Source organism: Kogia breviceps, chromosome 11 (genome assembly GCF_026419965.1).
Source record: "Kogia breviceps isolate mKogBre1 chromosome 11, mKogBre1 haplotype 1, whole genome shotgun sequence".
NCBI classification, from domain to species: Eukaryota; Metazoa; Chordata; class Mammalia; order Artiodactyla; family Physeteridae; genus Kogia; species Kogia breviceps.
In genome coordinates this window covers 13,638,732-13,658,508 of record NC_081320.1, presented here as the reverse complement: position 1 = coordinate 13,658,508, position 19,777 = coordinate 13,638,732, and the positions used below count along the sequence as shown (strand labels likewise).

The 19,777-nt window shown below is 45.0% G+C and overlaps 2 protein-coding genes and 1 non-coding gene across 20 annotated transcripts in view; 2 read left to right on the top strand and 1 right to left on the bottom strand.

Annotated features, from left to right (window-relative positions):
• The window catches only part of PTCD3 (pentatricopeptide repeat domain 3), a 29,911-nt gene extending 23,829 nt beyond the window's left edge, over positions 1–6,082 (top strand). For both annotated transcript variants that reach the window (XM_059078360.2, XM_067007263.1), the window contains exons 18-24: positions 466–544; positions 648–738; positions 2,299–2,384; positions 2,874–3,022; positions 4,532–4,573; positions 5,000–5,158; positions 5,451–6,082. In XM_059078360.2, coding sequence (XP_058934343.1) covers positions 466–544; positions 648–738; positions 2,299–2,384; positions 2,874–3,022; positions 4,532–4,573; positions 5,000–5,158; positions 5,451–5,541 — 697 coding nt within the window. In that variant the 3' untranslated portion in view covers positions 5,542–6,082. The remainder of the gene's footprint in view (positions 1–465; positions 545–647; positions 739–2,298; positions 2,385–2,873; positions 3,023–4,531; positions 4,574–4,999; positions 5,159–5,450) is intronic.
• LOC131766082 (small nucleolar RNA SNORD94) lies at positions 3,953–4,088 on the top strand. Its single transcript, XR_009338383.1, has one exon. It is a non-coding gene; the product is annotated as a small nucleolar RNA SNORD94 (small nucleolar RNA).
• Positions 6,083–10,884: 4,802 nt separating the features above from the next.
• IMMT (inner membrane mitochondrial protein) overlaps positions 10,885–19,777 on the bottom strand; it is a 46,623-nt gene continuing 37,730 nt past the window's right edge. For 12 of the 17 annotated variants that reach the window (XR_010835378.1, XR_010835377.1, XM_067007255.1 and 9 more), the window contains 4 exons: positions 17,025–17,248; positions 14,174–14,305; positions 12,844–12,973; positions 10,885–11,829 (listed from right to left, as the gene is read on the bottom strand). Coding sequence is in view for 15 of the 17 variants with exons in the window: in XM_059079351.2 (XP_058935334.1) it covers positions 11,216–11,829; positions 12,844–12,973; positions 14,174–14,305; positions 17,025–17,248 (1,100 nt within the window). In the remaining 2 variants the exon portion in view is untranslated. Of the gene's footprint in view, positions 11,830–12,843; positions 12,974–14,173; positions 14,306–17,024; positions 17,249–18,760; positions 18,776–19,777 lie in introns of all 17 variants that reach the window. The other 5 variants (XM_059079350.2, XM_067007252.1, XM_059079353.2 and 2 more) reach the window with 1 other exon arrangement.

Below are 19,777 nucleotides of genomic sequence, written 5' to 3'. Positions count from 1 at the left end.
AAAGATTTCATCTCAGCCTCATTTGTTTTTGAAGATGAACATGTTGGAGCCCAAAGAGACTCCTAAAATGGGTTTGTGTTTAAGCAGACAAAAACAAGAACTTAAGGAGGCAGCCTGTTAATAGGTGTGTGGTGGTACTCTTCTGTGTGGTCCAAATCCTCGCTTTACACTGAACGCTTTTAAAATGAATAGGACATCCCCTCTCTCCTCACCATGAGCTGAGAGTATAACCAGGAGGTGGCCTCAGTGACCGGTTAAGGATTAGAAGGTGTTAACTGGGAAGTCCAGAAAGCACAGTTAGCAGCACTTCTTGGGTCAAGCATTGGCCTGTGTAACTTGAAATTGTGTGTAACTTATTGTCTTTAAATTCTGTGTAACATGTCATTGTATGACTGTGCTGTAATTTAATCATTCCCCTATTAAGCATGGATTTTAAACTAAACATGCTTTCTTTCTCCATTACAGTTCCAAGTTCTTTGGTTTGCTTTGTCTGATGGAACAAATTGATGTCACCTTGAAGTGGTATAAGGACCTGATACCTTCAGTAAGATGACTCATTACTTACCATTTATCATTGTAGATGTTTGTGGGTTGGGTGTCTTTGCTGAGTAATACTTGAAAAATGTATTTGTATTTTTCTGAATCAGGTATTCTTTCCACATTCCCAAACACTGATAGATCTTCTCCAAGCATTAGATGTGGCCAATCGGCTAGAATTGATTCCTCAGATCTGGAAAGGTCAGTTTCAGCTTATGTGTCCCGACCCATCTCATTTTGTCTTATGTTTTGGTCAACAAGCATGTTAACACTGTTAGGGAAGAAAACTTCCTTTTTTTTTTTATTACTACTCTTTATTTATGTTTTGGCTTTGTTTGGGTCTTCCTTGCTGCGCGCAGGCTTTCTCTAGTTGCAGCGAGAGGGGGCTGTTCTTCGTTGCGGTGCGCGGTCTTCTCATTGCAGTGGCTTCTCCTGTTGCGGAGCTTGGGCTCTAGGCACGCGGGCTTTAGTAGTTGTGGCACGTGCGCCCTAGAGCGCAGGCTCGGTAGTTGTGGCGCACGGGCTTAGTTGCTCCGCGGCATGTGAGATCTTCCCAGACCAGGGCTCAAACCTGTGTCGCCTTCATTGGCAGGCGGATTCTTAACCACTGTGCCACCAGGGAAGTCCCAAAAACCCATTTTTGACTAAATTGAATGCAATCGTTGAGGTCTACTTCAGGGTCATTTGCTCATGTTACATATTGGATTGCATGAGTGACAGTGTAGTGGAAAAGACCTAAACCGGTTCCTTTGTGACAAGAAAAGTCTGGGTTTTGTGCACTTGTGTGACATCAGTGTTAATTACCTGGGACACCCAAAATATCAACCCCCGAAGCCTGTGCCCGTTCGTTCCTCTATACCATGTTGCATCACTGTGCTTCAATAGCTAACCAGGGGCTTCTCTGGTGGCGCAGTGGTTAAGAATCCGCCTGCCAGTGCAGGGGACACGGGTTCAATCCCTGGTCCGGGAAGAACCCACGTGCCGCAGAGCAAGTAAGCCTGTGCACCACAACTGTTGAGCCTGCGCTCTAGAGCCCGCGTGCCACAGCTGCTGAAGCCCAAGCACCTAGAGCCCGTGCTCTGCAACAAGAGAAGCCACTGCAATGAGAAGCCCGCACACCGCAAGGAAGAGCAGCCCCTGCTCGCTGCAGCTAGAGAAAGCCCGCACGCAGCAACCAAGACCCAACGCAGCCAAAAATTTAAAAATAAATTAAATAAATAAATTTTTTTTAAAAAATGCTAACCAGTCAGTGATACTCAGGTTTCTAAGAAACAGCCATGACTTTGGGTTTCTGTGTGTGTGGTTATGTGTGTAAATTGGCTGCAGGAGATGCTGTGTCTCATCCACTAGGTGACTGATCATAACATCAGTTTCTCTCTGCCTCACGTTGCCTTGAGACAGAGACTATAGCCCTGCCCTGCTACCTTACAAGGCTGCTCTAAGGATCGTGTCCAAGGACTACTGACGATTCCCACGTGCTGTAAAACCACGTAGAGCTGGCGGCTGCTGGAGTGTGGTGCACGTGCCGTGTTAACGCTTGCCTGGGAGCTCGTTACTGGTGCTGGCTTTCGCTGCTCCTTTGTCCTTGCCTAGCATGAATCATCCTGCTAGTTTTCGGGAATCCTGGAATACATGTCCGCAATGTATCTTCACCCCTCCAAAAAAATACGAGTGACTGCTGACAGTGGACCAAGGTCAGCCAAAGAGTCTTGGTTTTACATGGCAGTGATCACTTCTCACTCTGTTCTGTTTTGTTTCAAGATAGTAAAGAATATGGTCACACTTTTCGCCACGAACTGAAAGAAGAGATGCTGACGCTCATGGCAAGGGATCGGCACCCACCAGAGGTAGGCTTGTGTTGACGCTCAGGTTTTGCTGTCGTTATTAGATGTATACTAACCAGTGTGTCCTCTAGTACTGACAGCCGGTGAGGGCCATTTCCCTGGTTTTACCTATCATTGTGGGGAATTCTGCCACCCGAAGTCACTCTTACTCCTCTGGTCCAAAGCAAGCAGCGTGAAAATGGATCCTCTCAATCCTGACGATTAAGAGCAGCTTTTGCCGCCTTTTAAATTTCTCTCTAAAAAGAAAAACCGTAGTTGGATTTGAAATATGTGGCTGATCCCATTATTACCCCAGGGCAGAGTGCTTTGCTTTTTTTTTTTTTTTTTTTTTTTTTTTTTTTTTAAATACTGTATTACTGTGTGCTGTACATGTGATGTGTTCCAACGGTAAAATGCATTGCTTAAAAATGTTTAATGGTCCTATGGAGTCTCCCGAACTCAAATTCTCATAAAACCAGTTGGGCATTTCTGCTGACTCTCAGAGCGTCTCAGCTGCAGGTGGCGTTTGCTGACTGTGCTGCAGATATCAAGTCGACTTACGAAAGCCAGGACGCCAGACAGACGGCTCCCAGTTGGCCGGCCAGCTCTCTGAACTACATAGCCATCCTCTTCTTAAGGGCCGGGAGAACCCAGGAAGCCTGGTGAGTACAGTACATGCCGCACGTGTCACTGGGAGCATCTGTACTTGGATCTCAGAGAACTTTTACCCTGGTCATTAGAGTTTCTCTAGTTTGGCTGTATACTGTGTAGTTTATCAGGGGACAAACGAGTTTTCTGCGTACTGAGTTTTCTCCAGGAATTTCCAAATACCAACTAAAAAAGCAAACTTGGGGAAGTTTGTATACTGATACATGACGTGTTTAAGAGAATGTGTGGTTGTGGGCTCATTCTGTTGCCGTTTTTGTTTTCTGTATTCGTGGGCAGGTCACTTCTCCGTTCACTTAAGTAGAACAAAGTGATCGGAGAATCTTAATTTTGAAAATGTTTTGGTCATTTGGTTTACTCAAGTCATCTCGTGGACGCTTCTCCCCCCCACCCCCCAGCTTAAAATGTGGGCTGTGTACTGGGACTTCCGGAAACTGGCATTTTACCAGTGTTTACTAAACCTGGCCTTGACTAGAACCCGTCTTTGGTTTGTGCCACTGTATTCTAGTTCTGTGTGTCCGTCAGCACTTCACTCACATACTAATTTCTGGTGTTTAACTGTGAATAGAGACCTTATGCGTCGTCGTTTTTCCAAAAGCGGAGGAGTCAGTCAGAGAGTCCTTGCTCGGGGCGGTCACCGTGGGGTGGTTCCGATGTGTATTGTTTTGGATGTAACCGTGTGTTGGTGTTAAGAGCCAGTGACGGGTTGTTGTGCCCGGCTGTTCACGAGAGAGGACCTTAATTTGAACGTGACGGTCAGTCCACGGTGTGGGTGTTTGCTCTCTCCAGGAAAGGCTGCGAAAGGCTTTGCTGCCTCCTCTGATCGTAACTGGTGGCGAATCACACATCCGGCTACACCGCTGCTGACAAACATTTGATGCTTGGACTCGTCGCCTAGGGCAGGCCGCCACACGCTTGTTATGAGTCAGGCTGTGATGATTGGCGCAGGGGTACGGACCTCAGCTGATCGTGGGAGCTGAGTGTATGTGTTTCTCCTTCGTCCTGCGTGTGGCAGGATGACGGCAAGCACCTACACGAGACTGATGCCTTGATCTGAGCCTGCTCTTCATAGCGTCATTTTAGGACACACCGAACTCACACTGGATTGCAAGAGAAAAGGGATCAAATCCTATTTGCGTCCCTCTCTTCCCACTCTGCCCACATAATATCATGCATTCCCTCCCGGGGGGGCTGAAGTGACCCTCTGGAGGAGGATGTACCCCAGCAGTTCTCAACACTGGCAACAAAGCAGATTTGCCTTTGCAATTTGTAATGTAATGTGCATATATGAAGTCTGGGAGAGGGGGGTTGAGGCACCTGGGGTGACACTGATGGGAGGACAGGGCTGGGAGCCGGTGGGGCTCACAGACGTGTGCCTTCAGGAGCTTCCCCTCTGGTTGTCGGGAAGGACACTTGGTCTCTGAGTCCAGGAGACAAGCTGTGGTCATTCGATTGCCTTCTGTTCTATTAGCATTCATAATCTTTTCCTATCTCTTCTTGAACAGGAAAATGCTGGGGCTTTTCAGGAGACATAATAAGATCCCTCGGTAAGTTCAAGTTAACAGGGCTGCCTGGGTACATCCTGGATTAGCCACATGCGTTTAACTCTTATTGGGGGAAGGGGGTTGGAATTTCCTCACATACCTCGGCCATGGCAATTGGGCACTTTGGTGTTAGGCAGGTAGGTGATGGTCAGTCCTACCATCTCAGGCATCCTGAGGCGAGCACTGTTGTTTTCAGTCTGTGCTCGGTGATCGCAGCACGCTGGCGATACACTGCCTAGATCCTCAGTGAAGGTACAACGAACCAATCAGTGTTCATTGTCTATATGGCCCTTTAAAGTTAGACTTCGTGTAACTGTCTGCAAAGCTACGGTTGAGGATTTTATGACTGCTCTTTATAAGCTACTAGATTTTGTACGTAAATCTTTGAGGGGTTTAGTTGGGGAATGTTGACATTTTTGCCTTTTACAGGAATGAGTTGTTGAATGAGTTTATGGACAGTGCAAAAGCATCCGGCAGCCCTGCCCAGGCCATTGAGATAGTGAAGCTGGCAGGTGCCTTCAGCTTACCTATTTGTGAGAGCCTCGCCCAGAGATTAACGGCTGACTTCACCCTCAGCCAGGAGCAGAAGTAAGTGGGTCCTGTGTCACCACCATCAAGGAAAGTTAGGAAAATGGAGCAGACCGTTTGTCTGCCCATTCAGATGTTTGTAGCTTTCTACCCCCTGAATTTCCTTTCCTTGCAGAAAGTCAGGATGTATTTATTGGTTTAATGATATTTTTCGTTTGTCATAAAAGTCAGGGAGGCCTATAGGTTTATTTGCCGGTTGGAACCTTTTCCTTTGTTGCTGTAGTGCAGCTGCAGAGTCCCCCAGCCCCAAGCCTGAGTTGCAGTGTAACCCTCCCATTTATTTGTCTTACAGGGAAGCCCTGGGAGACCTAACTGCATCGACCAGTGACAGCGACAGTGACAGCGACAGCAGCAGTGACAGTGACATCGGTGAAGGCAAATAAAAGTGGTCGAATCAGGAGCCACTGTGGCCTGGCATGACGGTTGTGATTACACTTGAGAACTGAGATGCTAGTATTTAGTTGTAATGTGAAGAAAACAAGGGAATACAGATATGGTGAATCTTGATAAGAGCGCTTACTTATTTACGCTGAATTCCTGAACTAAACCATCCATGCCAGCGTTACCATGTGAACAGAAGGGGTACTACCATTTTCATTTCTTCGGACACACGTTGTGATGTTCTTAAGCTCCGCACAACTGCAGTGTTTGTCAGCTGATGTCAGGGTGGTTTGCCCCTCCCGCATTGGGGACTGTAGCCTTTGTTGGCTGACGCTATGACCTGACACTTCCTCCAACTCAGAAAGCCTCTAAAGGAAGTTTTTGTACAATTAACATCACAGTTGATACTGGGTCAGTAGTACCAAGTTCAGGGATATTTATATGTGGGAAATTATTAACCTTAGAACTGATTAAACAACGTCAGGAGTTGAGGCTGCACAGCTGGGGAGATGAAGACTGTAAATAAATACTGTAAGGTACGTATGTGCGCATTTCCATTATTTTTATAAAATGGCCCATAGTCTCCCACTAGGCTTGGGGCTTGCACAAGAGGGTTTCATCTCTCCCTTTCTCTCTCTCTCTGTGTGAGTGCCGGCACCTTCTTCAGTTGTGCTGTACTTCACGTGGTCTAAATGTCTGTGATGACAAGAGGATTGAAGTGTCTTCCTGACATGATTGTGTATTGCTGGTAATCGAGTAGGTCAAGAACCTCTACTCCAGCCTCTCTCATGACTTGCAAGTGGTATGGGAAGCAAACAGGAACTCGTGACGCCTGCAGGAGCTTCACAAGGGTTTCTAGCGCAGGCCGCTTAGCTCACAATCTGATTGCCAGGTTTGCCCAGGCATCCCAGTTCTCGGATGAGCCGCTTCATCCTTACCCTGCCGGGGTTGCCATTTATGGGCTACTGTATTGCACGTGTGTCTGTCCCCATCTCCATTTGTATCCTCTGGCCAGCATCGGCCAGGACCCAGGCATACATCCTCAGAAACCTAAGTATTGACTCATGCTTTCTCCTAGATCACCAGAATTTAAGACATCTAAGTGAGAGACAAAGAGGGCAGGGGAAGTGACAGCAACTAGCTACTTAAGTATTCATGTGCACGGCCCCAGTAGCCCCTTGACACAGCAAATGAGCAAAAGGGGTAGGTAGGGCAGATTAGCCTCTGATCTTGCCTGAAAACCTGCAAAGAGAACTTGGCTACCTGGAAGCTTCTGTAAACTCGGCCCCTCCCTTTCCCTCTGGTTCATCAGCACCTGGAAACAGCTGATTCTTCTGGGCTGAGTATGCATTGAGTGCAGTCCTTACAGATGCAGAACACTTCCATTGCCAGGGAATCCTGTCAGAGAACAGTCCTCGGCATCGTGCTTTGCAGCTATGGCGCTGATGGGGGAAAGGTCCATCTGGGCTGATGGCACATGAGTTTGTAGTGGACTTTCCAAGTGGGTGGTGTTGTGGCCATGTGGTCTTAACTCTGTGCTACAGACATTCCAGATTCCCATTCTGGGCAAAATAACTGCTTCCAGCTTTTCAGAAAAAAACTAAGGAAGTCCTGTAGGATTGGTCTCCATTCTCTCTTTAGCCTCTAATAGTATAAGGTGTTCTGTTTATCTATGCCAAAGTTAATAACCTATCAGTTTTGGTTTTGGTTCAATAGAACATTTGAGTACTCTTAATCAAATGGATTGTCTTACATCTTTCAAACTGCAGGGTTTGAAGTCAACTTTTGCAGATGATGACTAGAATATTTTAATGAAATGGATTAGAAAATTAAGTACATTGCATATGTTAAAGTTTTGTGACATTCTTACAGCACCACAGATACACGCATATTGATAAACACGTATAAGTGTACCTGGTGGCGATGTAAATTATTTTACTGCTCGTAAAAGGACATGTTGTGGGATAGCAGTCACCAGGAGTGTGGATGGGCAGGGCAAGATTTACAGAATCATTTAGATTAGATCTCAGTGGTAGAGTGGCAGTTTACCCGAGAAATGGGCATATTTTGTTCGGCTGATTAAGGCAGTGTGCTAGGACATGGAGCGGGCAAATGTAAGGTACACAAAGGGTGGGGGGTGAAGGAGTCTCCAGCCTGGCCCAGGAAGGAGCCTAACCTGTAAAAGAATGTTGTCTAGGGCCTTCCCTGGGCAAAGTAACCATCATCCATATGATCACCTTCAACATCAAGATATTGTCCTTGGACTTCCCTGGTGGCACTGTGGTTAAGAACCTGCCCGCCAATGCAGGGGACATGGGTTCGAGCCCTGGTCCAGGAAGATCCTACATGCTGCGGAGCGGCTAGGCTCGTGCGCCACAAGCACTGAGCCCGCGAGCCACAACTACTGAAGCCCACGCACCTAGAGCCCACGCTCCACAACGAGAAGCCACCGCAGTGAGAAGCCCGCGCACCACAACGAAGAATAGCCCCTGCTCGCCACAACTAGAGAAAGCCCGCACGCAGCAACAAAGACCCAACACAGCCAAAAATCAATAAGTAAAATAAATTTATTTTTAAAAAGTTGTCTAGCCGACCTGCATAGCCGTGGACTTTATAGATTTTAGAAGGAACACTGGAGATCAAACCCAAGTTTACAGAGCTCAGCAAGACTTTACTCTTGAAAACTGAGAACGTCCGAGAGAAGTGAAGGTCACAAAAGAATTCATCCCCAGGAAAGCCTAAGCTTTGCCAATACCAGCGCCATCTTTTCCCACGACAGCAGAGCAGCGCCTTTGCTGGCTTGTGCCCCATCCCTCCAGAGCCCCTCCTCTTTCTTCCTGAGACCCCAGGGCAGCGTCCATACAGTGAACCGGGACCAACAAGTGAAACCGTGGCACCACCCCCTGTGGAAAAGGGTGGAGTGGCCAGGCAAAGCCCCTCCTCCTCAACGCTCCCTCTGCTTTCTCAGACCCCCCAGCCCCTGAATGCACCCGCAGGGAGGAGACCAGGGGAGCTGAGCCGAGCCCTGGTTCAGGTAAATGGTGCCCATTGGACCTGATGAGTGATTTGCCTGAAATGTAATCACACTTTATTTCCCATTTATGTTAAATTATCTGTTCTGCACTGAGTTCAAATTACTTTAAAAGTGGTGGGACAACTAACTTGGGACTTGGAGACTGCTTTTATGCAGAACCTGTTAAGAAAGCAGAGGGTTTAAGTCAATACTAAGGAACACAGAAATACCGTGCCTTCAAAAAAGAGACTGCCTAAGTTTACATTTTACTTACTTTATTGATTTAGAAACTTTAAACAACATTAAGGCAAATAACAGTTTTAATGATTCCACCTCCTTGAAGGTATAACTGAGAACCCACATAAAGGCTCTTTAGGCCCAAGTGAAGGCCCTTTTCACCTAAGGGGTTGTTGAGTGATAGCTCAGGAAGATGTGAATCTTACTGGGCACGAGGAAGAAAAATCAGGGTCTGGACAAGCAGAGTCCCCTTTCAACATCATCTTGTTTCTCAACATGCACTGAGGGTTGGGGAGGTTTGCTAAAGGAATACTAAAGTTGAAAGCCAGTGGCTTTTGTTATTTTGATTTAGAGAGCTAACACCAACCGCTCAGTATTGCTTGCTTCCTGTGAGCTCACATAATCACATCCCAAGGAAGTTACTCCTGGGCTCCTAGAGAAATTTATCTCCTTCTAATCTGTAATGTTTTACACATTTCCTGAGTAAAATAAAAATTATGAACACTTCTAACATGACAAATAAGTTAGTCAGCTTTGCAAGTTAATGTATCCTACAATGTCATGCTATTCCAAAGGGAAGAAAGGCTTAATTTAGAACAGCCTCGTTATCTTCTAGTAAAAGCTTAATGGGCCACAGGTGCCGAGAGTACCTCTACCTGCAGAGATTAAGGACATCACGCAACGTGTGTGTTCCAGTCAGAGAAACTAGATGTATTGTGTTGAATTAAGAATCCACTTAGGGAGGAACATAAGGACCGTTAATAATGCCTAACGAACCACTGGGTCCCCAAATCAAAGGACAACGTCAAGTGCCATGCAGACTTGAATGTAACAATCAGGAGCTGGGATGCGCCTGCAGAAATATATAGACAACCCTCTTTTTTTCATGATTTCCAGATATGTTGCTCAGATAAAAATGCCTCTTCAATAATCTGTTTATGAACACATAAACCTCAACAAAAAGGACTTACCTGGTGGCGCAGTGGTTGAGAGTCCGCCTACCAATGCAGGGGACACGGGTTCGAGCCCTGGTCCGGGAAGATCCCACATGCTGCAGAGCAACTAAGCCCGAGCACCACAACTACTGAGCCTGCACTCTAGAGCCCGTGGGCCACAACTACTGAGCCCGCATGCCACAACTACTGAAGCCCGTGCACTAGAGCCCATGCTCCACAACAAGAGAAGCCACCGCAATGAGAAGCCTGCGCGCTGCAACAAAGAGTAGCCCCCGCTCGCCCCAACTAGAGAAAAGCCCGTGCGCAGCAATGAAGACCCAACGCACCCAAAAATAAGATAAATAAATTCATAAAAAAGAAAAAAAAACCTCAATAAAAAAATCATGATTTTGAAAAAATAAGTTGACGGTAACTTCATGAAGTAAAAAATGAAAGGTGAAACACTGGTTAATGTTTACCCAATATGGCAACTGTTCTAATCTTCAGAGAAGTGAACTATGTAAGCAAGTTCTCTGGGTTTTACAGCAATCCAGTTCAAATATACCACAAAATTACTGAATCCCTGTAAGATTCCAGGCTCACCACCCCCACTTCGATGGAGAGATTCACAGTCCACATACCAGAAGGGTCAACTACCAGTGTGTTCCAGAACTGGGAGCCATGAACTTTTCTGAGGGCTGTGGAATTAAGTTGTGGGTAGACAAGACACCAACATTTTTCTAATGCCACAGACCAGAACACAGTACAAGTAGAAAGGAGAAGCAATGGTTCCAGAAACTTTCATGTATACATTCATATAAGGGTGTATTGGATCCCAGTATAAAATGTAATTTTTCCCTGTGGTAGCAATCGAAGTTTGAGATACACACTATTTCTAGTGCCTTTGAATCACTGGAATGATACATCTCCAATTATAAATATATTGGCATTTTGGCTTATATTTACATCACTCTTGAGTTTGACCAGCAGGAATCAGTTCACTAGGAACTTCAAAGCCAAGAACAGGCCTAGGGCTTCTGAAACCCGCTTCACAGCCTGGAAACTCTGAGCGCCCAGGAGTTGCTACTTCTGCTTCTCAAGGAAATTTTCCATATACGCAACAAACTAGAAATGATACTTTTTGAAAACGGATAAGCTACTCAGTTTTCAACTTCCGTTTTATTCAGTTTGCTCCAAGGGCAAAACCAATAGTAACAGTGATCACAAACATTATCTTGATTGGCTCACAAACCTGATCAGTAAAACCTGAAAAACAGAAAATGTTACACAAGTTGCAAATAAAGTGCTCCTGGAGTTGACTGACATGACAGCAAGAAGGAATAATATAAACGCAACAGGTGTTAACATTTAGAACAGTACCTGTAACCTGCTCATTTCTAGGCAATTCTGAGACCCTGCTGCAAACCCTTCATATGTTACTGCCGATTTCCTCTGACATGAAATGTGACTTTACAAGACTCTTCCTAGACCTTACTCTTGCTGCACCTGAGTGGTTCCTATTCCCACGGCGCTGGCATACGCTGTCAGGATCTCCACTATCTGCTTAGTTTCTAGGGTCATTCGGGCTTCCTTCAGCCAGTCCTGTGCCACTCGTCTGGACTCCCCTTTCAGCTGATTGACAAACTTTGCTGCCAGCTCCAGGTCACCATGCTCAATGCAGTAGGAGGCATATGACAGTAACTTAAATGTGCTTGTATCCTCGGGGCAGAGCTCTGCCGGTGGCTTCAGCTGCTGAGGTGGGAACAGCAGCAGGGACTGTACGTAGGAGAGGAAGTACTGGTATAAGCTATTCCTGGTCTCATCGATCATGGCTACCCTGTGGGCCAGCTTCTGGATGGCATAGAAACGGACTCTAAGGGTCTCTTCACTGTACACCCCACGGGTCAGGGACTCTGGAGGGAGGGCTGCGCTTAGAGCCTGGGCAAATTCACTATCGGAACAGTTGACTCTGATGGCCTCCACTGCGCTACCCAGGGGAACAGTGGGCAGGTCTGCAGATGCCGTCTTCATGTGGTACTTTAATGCCTCCACCGAGAGCCAGAGCTGGTGGGCTTTTCTGGCCTCCTCTTCAGCAACTGCGTGACCTATTAAAAAAAAAAAAAAAAAAAAAAAAGGCAAAGACAGACTTTTTTTCTCCACCTGACTATGTCCTCATACACACAGAGAACTGGTGCACCTTCCACAGAAGTGGAAGACGGGGCTGGAGAGAGCCTCTTCCAAGCCCATCCCACCGCTTATTTACGGTGCGTTCTTTCCTAGCTGGCCTCTTCACATGAGGCAACAAGGCACGACATAATCTGCTGAGGACTCGTTTTTAGTGTAGCCATGGAGAAAGCTGGGAGGGTGGATGTGCACAGATGAGTCTCCCTTCTTTCTTCCTGTGACATCTAGGAGAATGCAAGGTATCTAATTCAGATACATTTATCTTTAGAAATGTTTGCGAAAGAAATGTGATATTTAAATCAAGCCAAGACTTACATTAAGGACATCAGAAACTTTCTACAAAGGAACGGAAGACTACTGGATCCTGAAATTTCATGAGTACTTAGCTTACTGCTATGCTTATCTGACAAAAAAGATTCCATCGCATCCACAGAAACCCATTTTATTAATAAAATCCTCACTGGCAGGACATTTCCCTTCCAGTGCGGCACATGGAGGCCTCAGCGTAACTACCATCCATTTGGTGGGTGGAACCAGCAAATCACCACCTCCAGGTAACCCTCCAACGGCAGAGCCTGGAGGGCGAACGTGCAGCACACTGACCTCTTTCTCCACGCAGGGCACGTGAGACACAACACAGCGTGTTGGGTAAACTGCCTGGTAAATGGTGATCTCGTGCCGGTCACGTAAGGAGTAAAACTTCAAGGTACTTAGGTTTAATTTTTAGATCCTTTTAAATTTCTTCTCACAACTCTCTATACTACAAACTTACCAAATCTGGGGCTAATTTTCTAGGAAATGAATAAAATTTATTAGAGAGACTTCGGCATCTTTATTCCCTAATGTCAATGCATGTATACCACATCCTCATAGCAAGAATTTACCCTAAGAAGTCGGGCTGAATGAAATCAGCTGTAAGAGGTCCATGTGCTTACTCTGAACGGCCTGCTCGATTCCTCTCAGTCTGGCATAGGCAGTGTTTATATCCAGAGTATAGTTGTCAACTTGCTCTTGACTGAGCCGACGAAACTGTAATTCTTGTTCAGCGAGTTTCTCAGACAGGTCCTGAAATGGTAAATAGTGCAGAGAAAAGTGATGCTACCTCAGTGCATGTCACTTGTCGGGCCACTAAGTCTTCCAGTAACTGCGGCCTCCAAAAGTAAAGAGGGCCTTTAACATCTCAAAACAGGTGTCATGAAACTCCTACATTATGTGTAAGGTTTCAAAAGTTTCCTAAAGCATATGTGATGTTTCATCTTCTACAAATTTACTGGTGGAACCTAATATTAGAGGAAGAAGACCAGGAGGGGAAGAAAGAAGTCTATTAAAATGAGAAAATGACAACTTTAGAAAATAAAGTAACTGTATGGCCACCCAGACATTAAATTGTATTCAATATCTTCCACTTTAAGAGTTCATTTTTCTCAAAATACTCATCAAAGAGAATTCAAAGTAATATACCTTTTCATACTGGTATAAATTTCAATTTTCCGGAAGATTCCCTTACTTGGAAAACCTCATTCCCTTCTTGTGAGACAAAATAATAATATATTATAAATGACTTGCTGAGTAGAAACTAATTATGATTAAAGGTATCCTGATGGTTTGCTGTAGTTTCCAAACTTAACCTCTCCGGGATGTTTCCTCAAATATAAAAATCTCAGAACTACCACATAATCCACAAGAGTTTGTGGAGATAAAGCAGGCGATACATGTGTCAAGTATTATTACCTGCATTCCTGAAAACCCCCTGTACCAACCGTCCTTAAAGCTTTGAAGGCTCCAAATGACGAGGACATAAATACAAAACACATCTGATCAGTAACACAGAGGTACACCTTTATGTAAAAAGGAGCAGATATGGGCTTCCCTGGTGGCGCAGTGGTTGAGAATCCGCCTGCCGATGCAGGAGACACGGGTTCGTGCCCTGGTCCGGGAAGATCCCACATGCCGCGGAGCAACTAAGCCCGTGAGCCATGGCCGCTAGGCCTGCGCGTCCGGAGCCTGTGCTCCGCAACGGGAGAGGCCACAACAGTGAGAGGCCCGCATACCGCAAAAAAAAAAAAAAAAAAAAAAAGGAGCAGATGTGAAATATACAAAAGTCCCCCTCCAGCAAGGATAGGCACCATTAGAAATCTCTCCCCATTCTTCCACACTCTCAGACTGAATGACATGGAGCACATTAGAATGAAAGCAGAGACTGTTTGTAATGTAAAGGGGAAAAGGAGGTTGAAGGGGAGACGATGCTTTACGACAGGTCCTCACCTGCTCAAACTCGTATTTCAGTTCCTGTTCTTGGACCCTAAGGACATCTCGTAAGTGATCGGTGTGGGCAGCAGCCTGGCGGCGAAGCTGGGTTCTCATTTCATTCTCCATGGCATCTCTGACCTCCTCTACCTGTGAAGCCAAGCACAGCAATGAGGAATTCTCAATTCTCCACATACGCTTTTAGCAAAAGAGAAAGACCAGTAACCACAATGATGGCAGCTTGCACGTCCAGAACCCCTTACGATGAGCCGTGCATGGGAACACATTCTTATTTCGAATTCTCATATGAATCAGAAAGCTGAATGTTGGAAGGTGACTCAAACAATGATGTCGCATGGCTGTGGCGAAATCAGATTTCAAACAGGGGTCTCTCTAACCCCCAGACTTGAGTTTCTTCCGTATCACCACGCGGCCTCCTGTACAAGGCAAACACTGTCATTTCCTGAATCACGTACTCCCCTGAGAATCAAGAAATCCGAGACCACAGAAATAACTACAAAGACTTGGGATCAAACACAGCTTCACCGCAACCATCTGTGTGACCTTAGGGAAATTATTCATCTTCTAAGTCTCCATTTTCTTGTCTGTGAATACTAATGCCTACCATGCAGAACTGTTAAGAAAAGTAACAAATATCTGACAGTTACTGAACACGGTTTCTCTCAACAAAGAAAGCTCCTCTGAAACTGCTTATTTTAATATGAATTTAGATTCAACACAGGCCAAATCAAGCCAAAACTATGAAAAGCCTATAATGTCGGGCCTAACAATTAGCTGTGGGTCATATTACAAATTATTTAATACTAATTACCTGGAAATCATAACTTCCTTTCTCAGAAACAATATAGTTAATAAATGAATCCACTCAGTCAGTGCATAAATATTTATGAAGTGCCAGCCCTGTGCCAGGCAGTGCCTACTACTATAAGCTTGGATGCAACGGTGCTCAAGGCAGACAAACTTCTTGCTCTTTTGCAGCATACATTTCAAGAGAGGGATCAGTGACAGGCAAAATGGACATCTCAGACTGTGGCACTTGTTTTTAAGAAGATAGATAGGGCAATATGAGAGAAAGTAATACAGAGACTCTAGATTGAAGGGAACAGGACAGGGCTACCCCAGGGAAAAGGATGTAGTCAAGGCACCAAAACAACAACAAAAAAACCCCAAGGTACCTGGTACATTAGGGAAGTAAGGGAAGCCTGGCTCACAGAAAACAGGAATGAGATCAAGGGGCTTCTTTGGTATAAGTTAAGAATTCGGATTTTATATTAAATACAGTCGGCAGTCAGTGGAGAATTTTCAGCAGCATAGTGTCTGATGAGAATACATTTTATAAGGACCACTTGCCTGTGTAAATAGACATAGAAAGAGGGGTATGCAAACAGGTACCCTGTTAAGATGATACTCTGAACTAAGGTGGTGGTGACAAAGAGAGAAAAGTGGAACGTTTAGGGATTTATTCTGAATGCAGAGCTGGCAGACTCTGTCAATGGTCTGGATGCAAAAACTGATGGAGGAACAACTGAGCGTGATTTCTAGCTTGATCAACTGAGTGGATGGAGGTTGACTTAGAGAAAACAGCTGAGGGGCTGGGAGAGTTTGGAGAGAACCAAGAAATCGGTTTTGAACATGTTGAGTTTGAAATGACTACTGAAAATCCAGCTGAAGACATCAAGTCAGCTGCTGGACAGCCCTGGAAGCCAAGGCAGAGGTCAGGGCCAGCAATATAAGTGTCAGTAACAGACGGTATTTAAACTTCAAGGCCACAGGACTAGTGAAGAGCACCTGGAGGCAGCTTAGATGGCTAAAAGGTTTCAGAACAATGCCAGAGCACGCCGATATTTGAGAGGCTGAGCAGAGGAAGCCAAGGAGCGTCAGCAAGGCGGGGGAAGGGCCAGCAAATGTGGGGTCTGGCAGCCTAGGGAAGAAAGAACTTCAAGGAGGAGGAAGTGGGCTTCCCTGGTGGCACAGTGGTTAGGAATCCACCTGCCAGTGCAGGGGACATGGGTTCAATCCCTGGTCCGGGAAGATCCCACATGCCGCAGAGAACTAAGCCCGTGCGCCACAACTACTGAGCCCGCGTGCCCAGAGCCCGTGATCCGCAACAAGAGAAGCCGCCGCAATGAGAAGGCCGCGCACCGCAACGAAGACCCAACGCAACCAAAAATAAATAAATTAATTTTTTTAAAAAAAGGAGGAGGGAATGGTCAACTGTGCAGCTGGGAAAACGCAAAGGTAGGATGAGTAGTCAGGTTCCCAAATCAGCCTGTAGACACCTACTTAATACATGATGTGCTCAGACAGAAGACTACTGCAATTTCATCCATGCTTCACCACTAACTACTTAGAAACGCTTGCCGAGAGGGACGTCCCTGGCGGTCCAGCGGTTGGGGCTCAGCACTTCCACTGCAGGGGGCGCGGGTTCAATTCCTGATCAGGGAACTAGATCCTGCAGGCCATGTGTTGCATCCAAAGAAACCCCAAATAAACAAACAAAGAAACAAAACAAACACTTGAGGAGAAAAATATACTCGGAATCCAAGAGACTCTTTCAGCACTGCTTAAGGGGACAGAGGCTCCACTGGGAAAAGGCAACCTAGATAATCTTGGATGCCAGCAGCTCGTTTCTTTCTGACACTCCTCCATCAGTTCAACATAAAGGCTCTCTGCTAGACCAATCCTTCCCTAGAAGTTCTGACTAGAACAAGGGCCAAAGTTCCATTCAAGAGGGGGGTTGGCCTGACTTACAGCTAGTATTTTAAAGTCAGTGACTGCTGGTATTACCTCTAGAAGCAAACAAGTTAGATTCACGTTAAACATTAGGCAGTTTTGCTCATTTCTTTACCTTTCTGTCCTGTTCAGCCTGTATCTCACTTCTGTGATGTTCTAATGCTTTTGCCACTGCAGAGTCAAACGCCCGCTTTTCCTCCAGCTTCTGTTTCTCCAAGGCTAAGGCAATGTGTTGCTTCTCCGTGGCTTTCTGTTCGGCCAGCGCTCTGTTCAGCTGGTCGATGCGGCGGTGCGCGTGAGCTATCAGGGCGTTTAGGTCGTCGGCGGACAGCCTGTCAGCTAAACAAAACCACATGAAAATGTTAATGATTTCACCAAAATCAGACATCTACAAGGTAACTTGCCTCAACTGACTGTAATTTAAAAAGCTAGGAAGAAAAGCCAAGAGGAGCTGACATTTAAAAAGAGATGTAGAGGCTGCCGTGTAATCAGAAATTCACAGCTCATGGCCAGCAACTGAGCATTTTCAATCCCAAGCAAAATAATTCAGGGAGGCCTCCAAGTATAGAATCAGTTGTTTTCCAGGAACCCAAATTAGTAGTACTTCCAATCTGAACTGATTATAAATTGGCTTTATAACTCACCATAATTTTGCCTCTAAGGACAAAGTTTACAAATGTACTCACTTCTACATTTTCTGCTAAAACTTGAATCAAATCCAAATTCTCTCAGACTTCTCCCTAATAAGAGTTTTCTACTTATTCTTACACAAATAATATTATCCAGGACAGTGATCTGCAGCCAGAGCTGTGCATCAGAATCACTTGTAGAGCTTTTAAAAATAATCATACCCAAAGATTCTAATTCTGATGTTTCTTTTCTTTCCCCAACCTCACACTCCAGAAGTGTTCTGATATATTACCACAGGTTAAGAATTATGGCTCTAACAGCAAAATAAAGAATATGGGAAATATTATGATAAACAATTCAATTCCACAATACGTAGATTGAAAAGCAAAAAACGAAGTGAGGATGACAGATTTATTGACCAAATTCACCATGTGTATGTAGCTCGTTTGGATACTGATTTGGACAAAACTAAAAAAACTCATTCTATAAAGTGATTAGGGATATTTGAACACTTAAGAGATATCTTGGACAATGGTATGGTGATCACATTTTTTAAAAAACATACTGAAAGTTTTTACCAGCTGAAGGATATAATGTTTGGGATCTGCTTCAACGTAAGTTGGGGGAATAAATGAGACAAAACCAGCCATATGTTGGTAACTGCTAAAGTTGGGTGATGGGTAAACAGGAGTTCATTATAGTTTTCTTACTTTTTAATGTTTCAAATTTTACAAAATAAAAACTTAAAAAAATATGTATCTGGGCTTCCCTGGTGGCGCAGTGGTTGGGAATCCGCCTGCCGATGCAGGGGACACAGGTTCGTGCCCCGGTCCGGGAAGATCCCACATGCTGCGGAGCAGCTGGGCCTGTGAGCCATGGCCGCTGAGCCTGCGCGTCCGGAGCCTGTGCTCCGCAACGGGAGAGGCCACAACAGTGAGAGGCCCGCGTACCACAAAAAAAAAAAAAAAAAATTAAAAAAAAATATATATATCTATCACATCTACAGGTTTCCAATCACATAGTGAAAACATTTTTGTTCCTGAGAGCACATGGATGACAAAAATATACAAATCAGATTTATCACATGCAACATAATTCTACTTTAGATTAATTTAGACGGTTGAGTTTAAGAATCATAGGCAAAACAAAAAGACTTGAGTCTTTTAAGACTCAAAACGCTTCAAAGCCTTTAAACATAAAATACACATAATTATTACTCACCTAGATCAGAAATACCTACAAAGAAAAAGAATAAGTTTGAAAAAAAGTAAGTACATGTTTCAGTTATTAATCATTAAATAGGAATATCCAAAAGAAAGCAAGAAGGAACCAGAAGCTAGTAGTAGAAAAAGCATATTTTAGTACTGGAAAGCAAAATGATGAGTTTATTTCCTAAAAATTTTTTAAAGGATCAGAAAACATTATATAAATTAAGGTAAATTCTAACATTTCAGAAAATAAGAGAGTCAATGATACTAAAGTAGTCTTGGTTTCTGGGGACTCTTCTCTAACTACTTTTGTAAAGCAATCAACTTAGTTTTTACATAGAAACTACAATTCTTGTTTATCCCGTTTGCATTAGTTCATAGACTATTTCACAAATTCACAGTCCTGACTGTGGTCTCAATACCACGCCTCTCCTAACATTGCAAATACTTAAGAAATTAATTTTTCTTCTTTGGAAATTTGAAAACAGTAAACTCACATTAAATTTGTGCTTAATGTGTGCAAATTAAACTAAGAACTATGACTGCCTGACGTGGCGGTAAGGAAAAGATAATAACATTCTGAAGAGTTTGGATGATGCTCCCCACCATGATCACAAGTACCACTGCGTGAACACCTGACAGCAGGGGACCCGCAGCCAGTCTCCTGTCTCTCAGAATAAGCTTCTTAACATCCTGGGTATGACCCTTGGATTCAACAAGTTCAAAGACAAGTATTTTTCATCCAAAATGGCTCTAAAAAGTTCAACTACTTAATCTGGTATTCAACCAAAGACACAGGGATCTGTCCCAATGCTGCAGGAAAAACCGGCAAAAGATGGACAAGGGCTTCCCTGGTGGCGCAGTGGTTGAGAGTCCGCCTGCCGATGCAGGGGACGCGGGTTCGTGCCCCGGTCCGGGAAGATCCCACGTGCCGCGCAGCGGCTGGGCCCGTGAGCCGTGGCCGCTGGGCCTGCGCGTCCGGAGCCTCTGCTCCGCAACGGGAGAGGCCACAACAGTGAGAGGCCCGCGT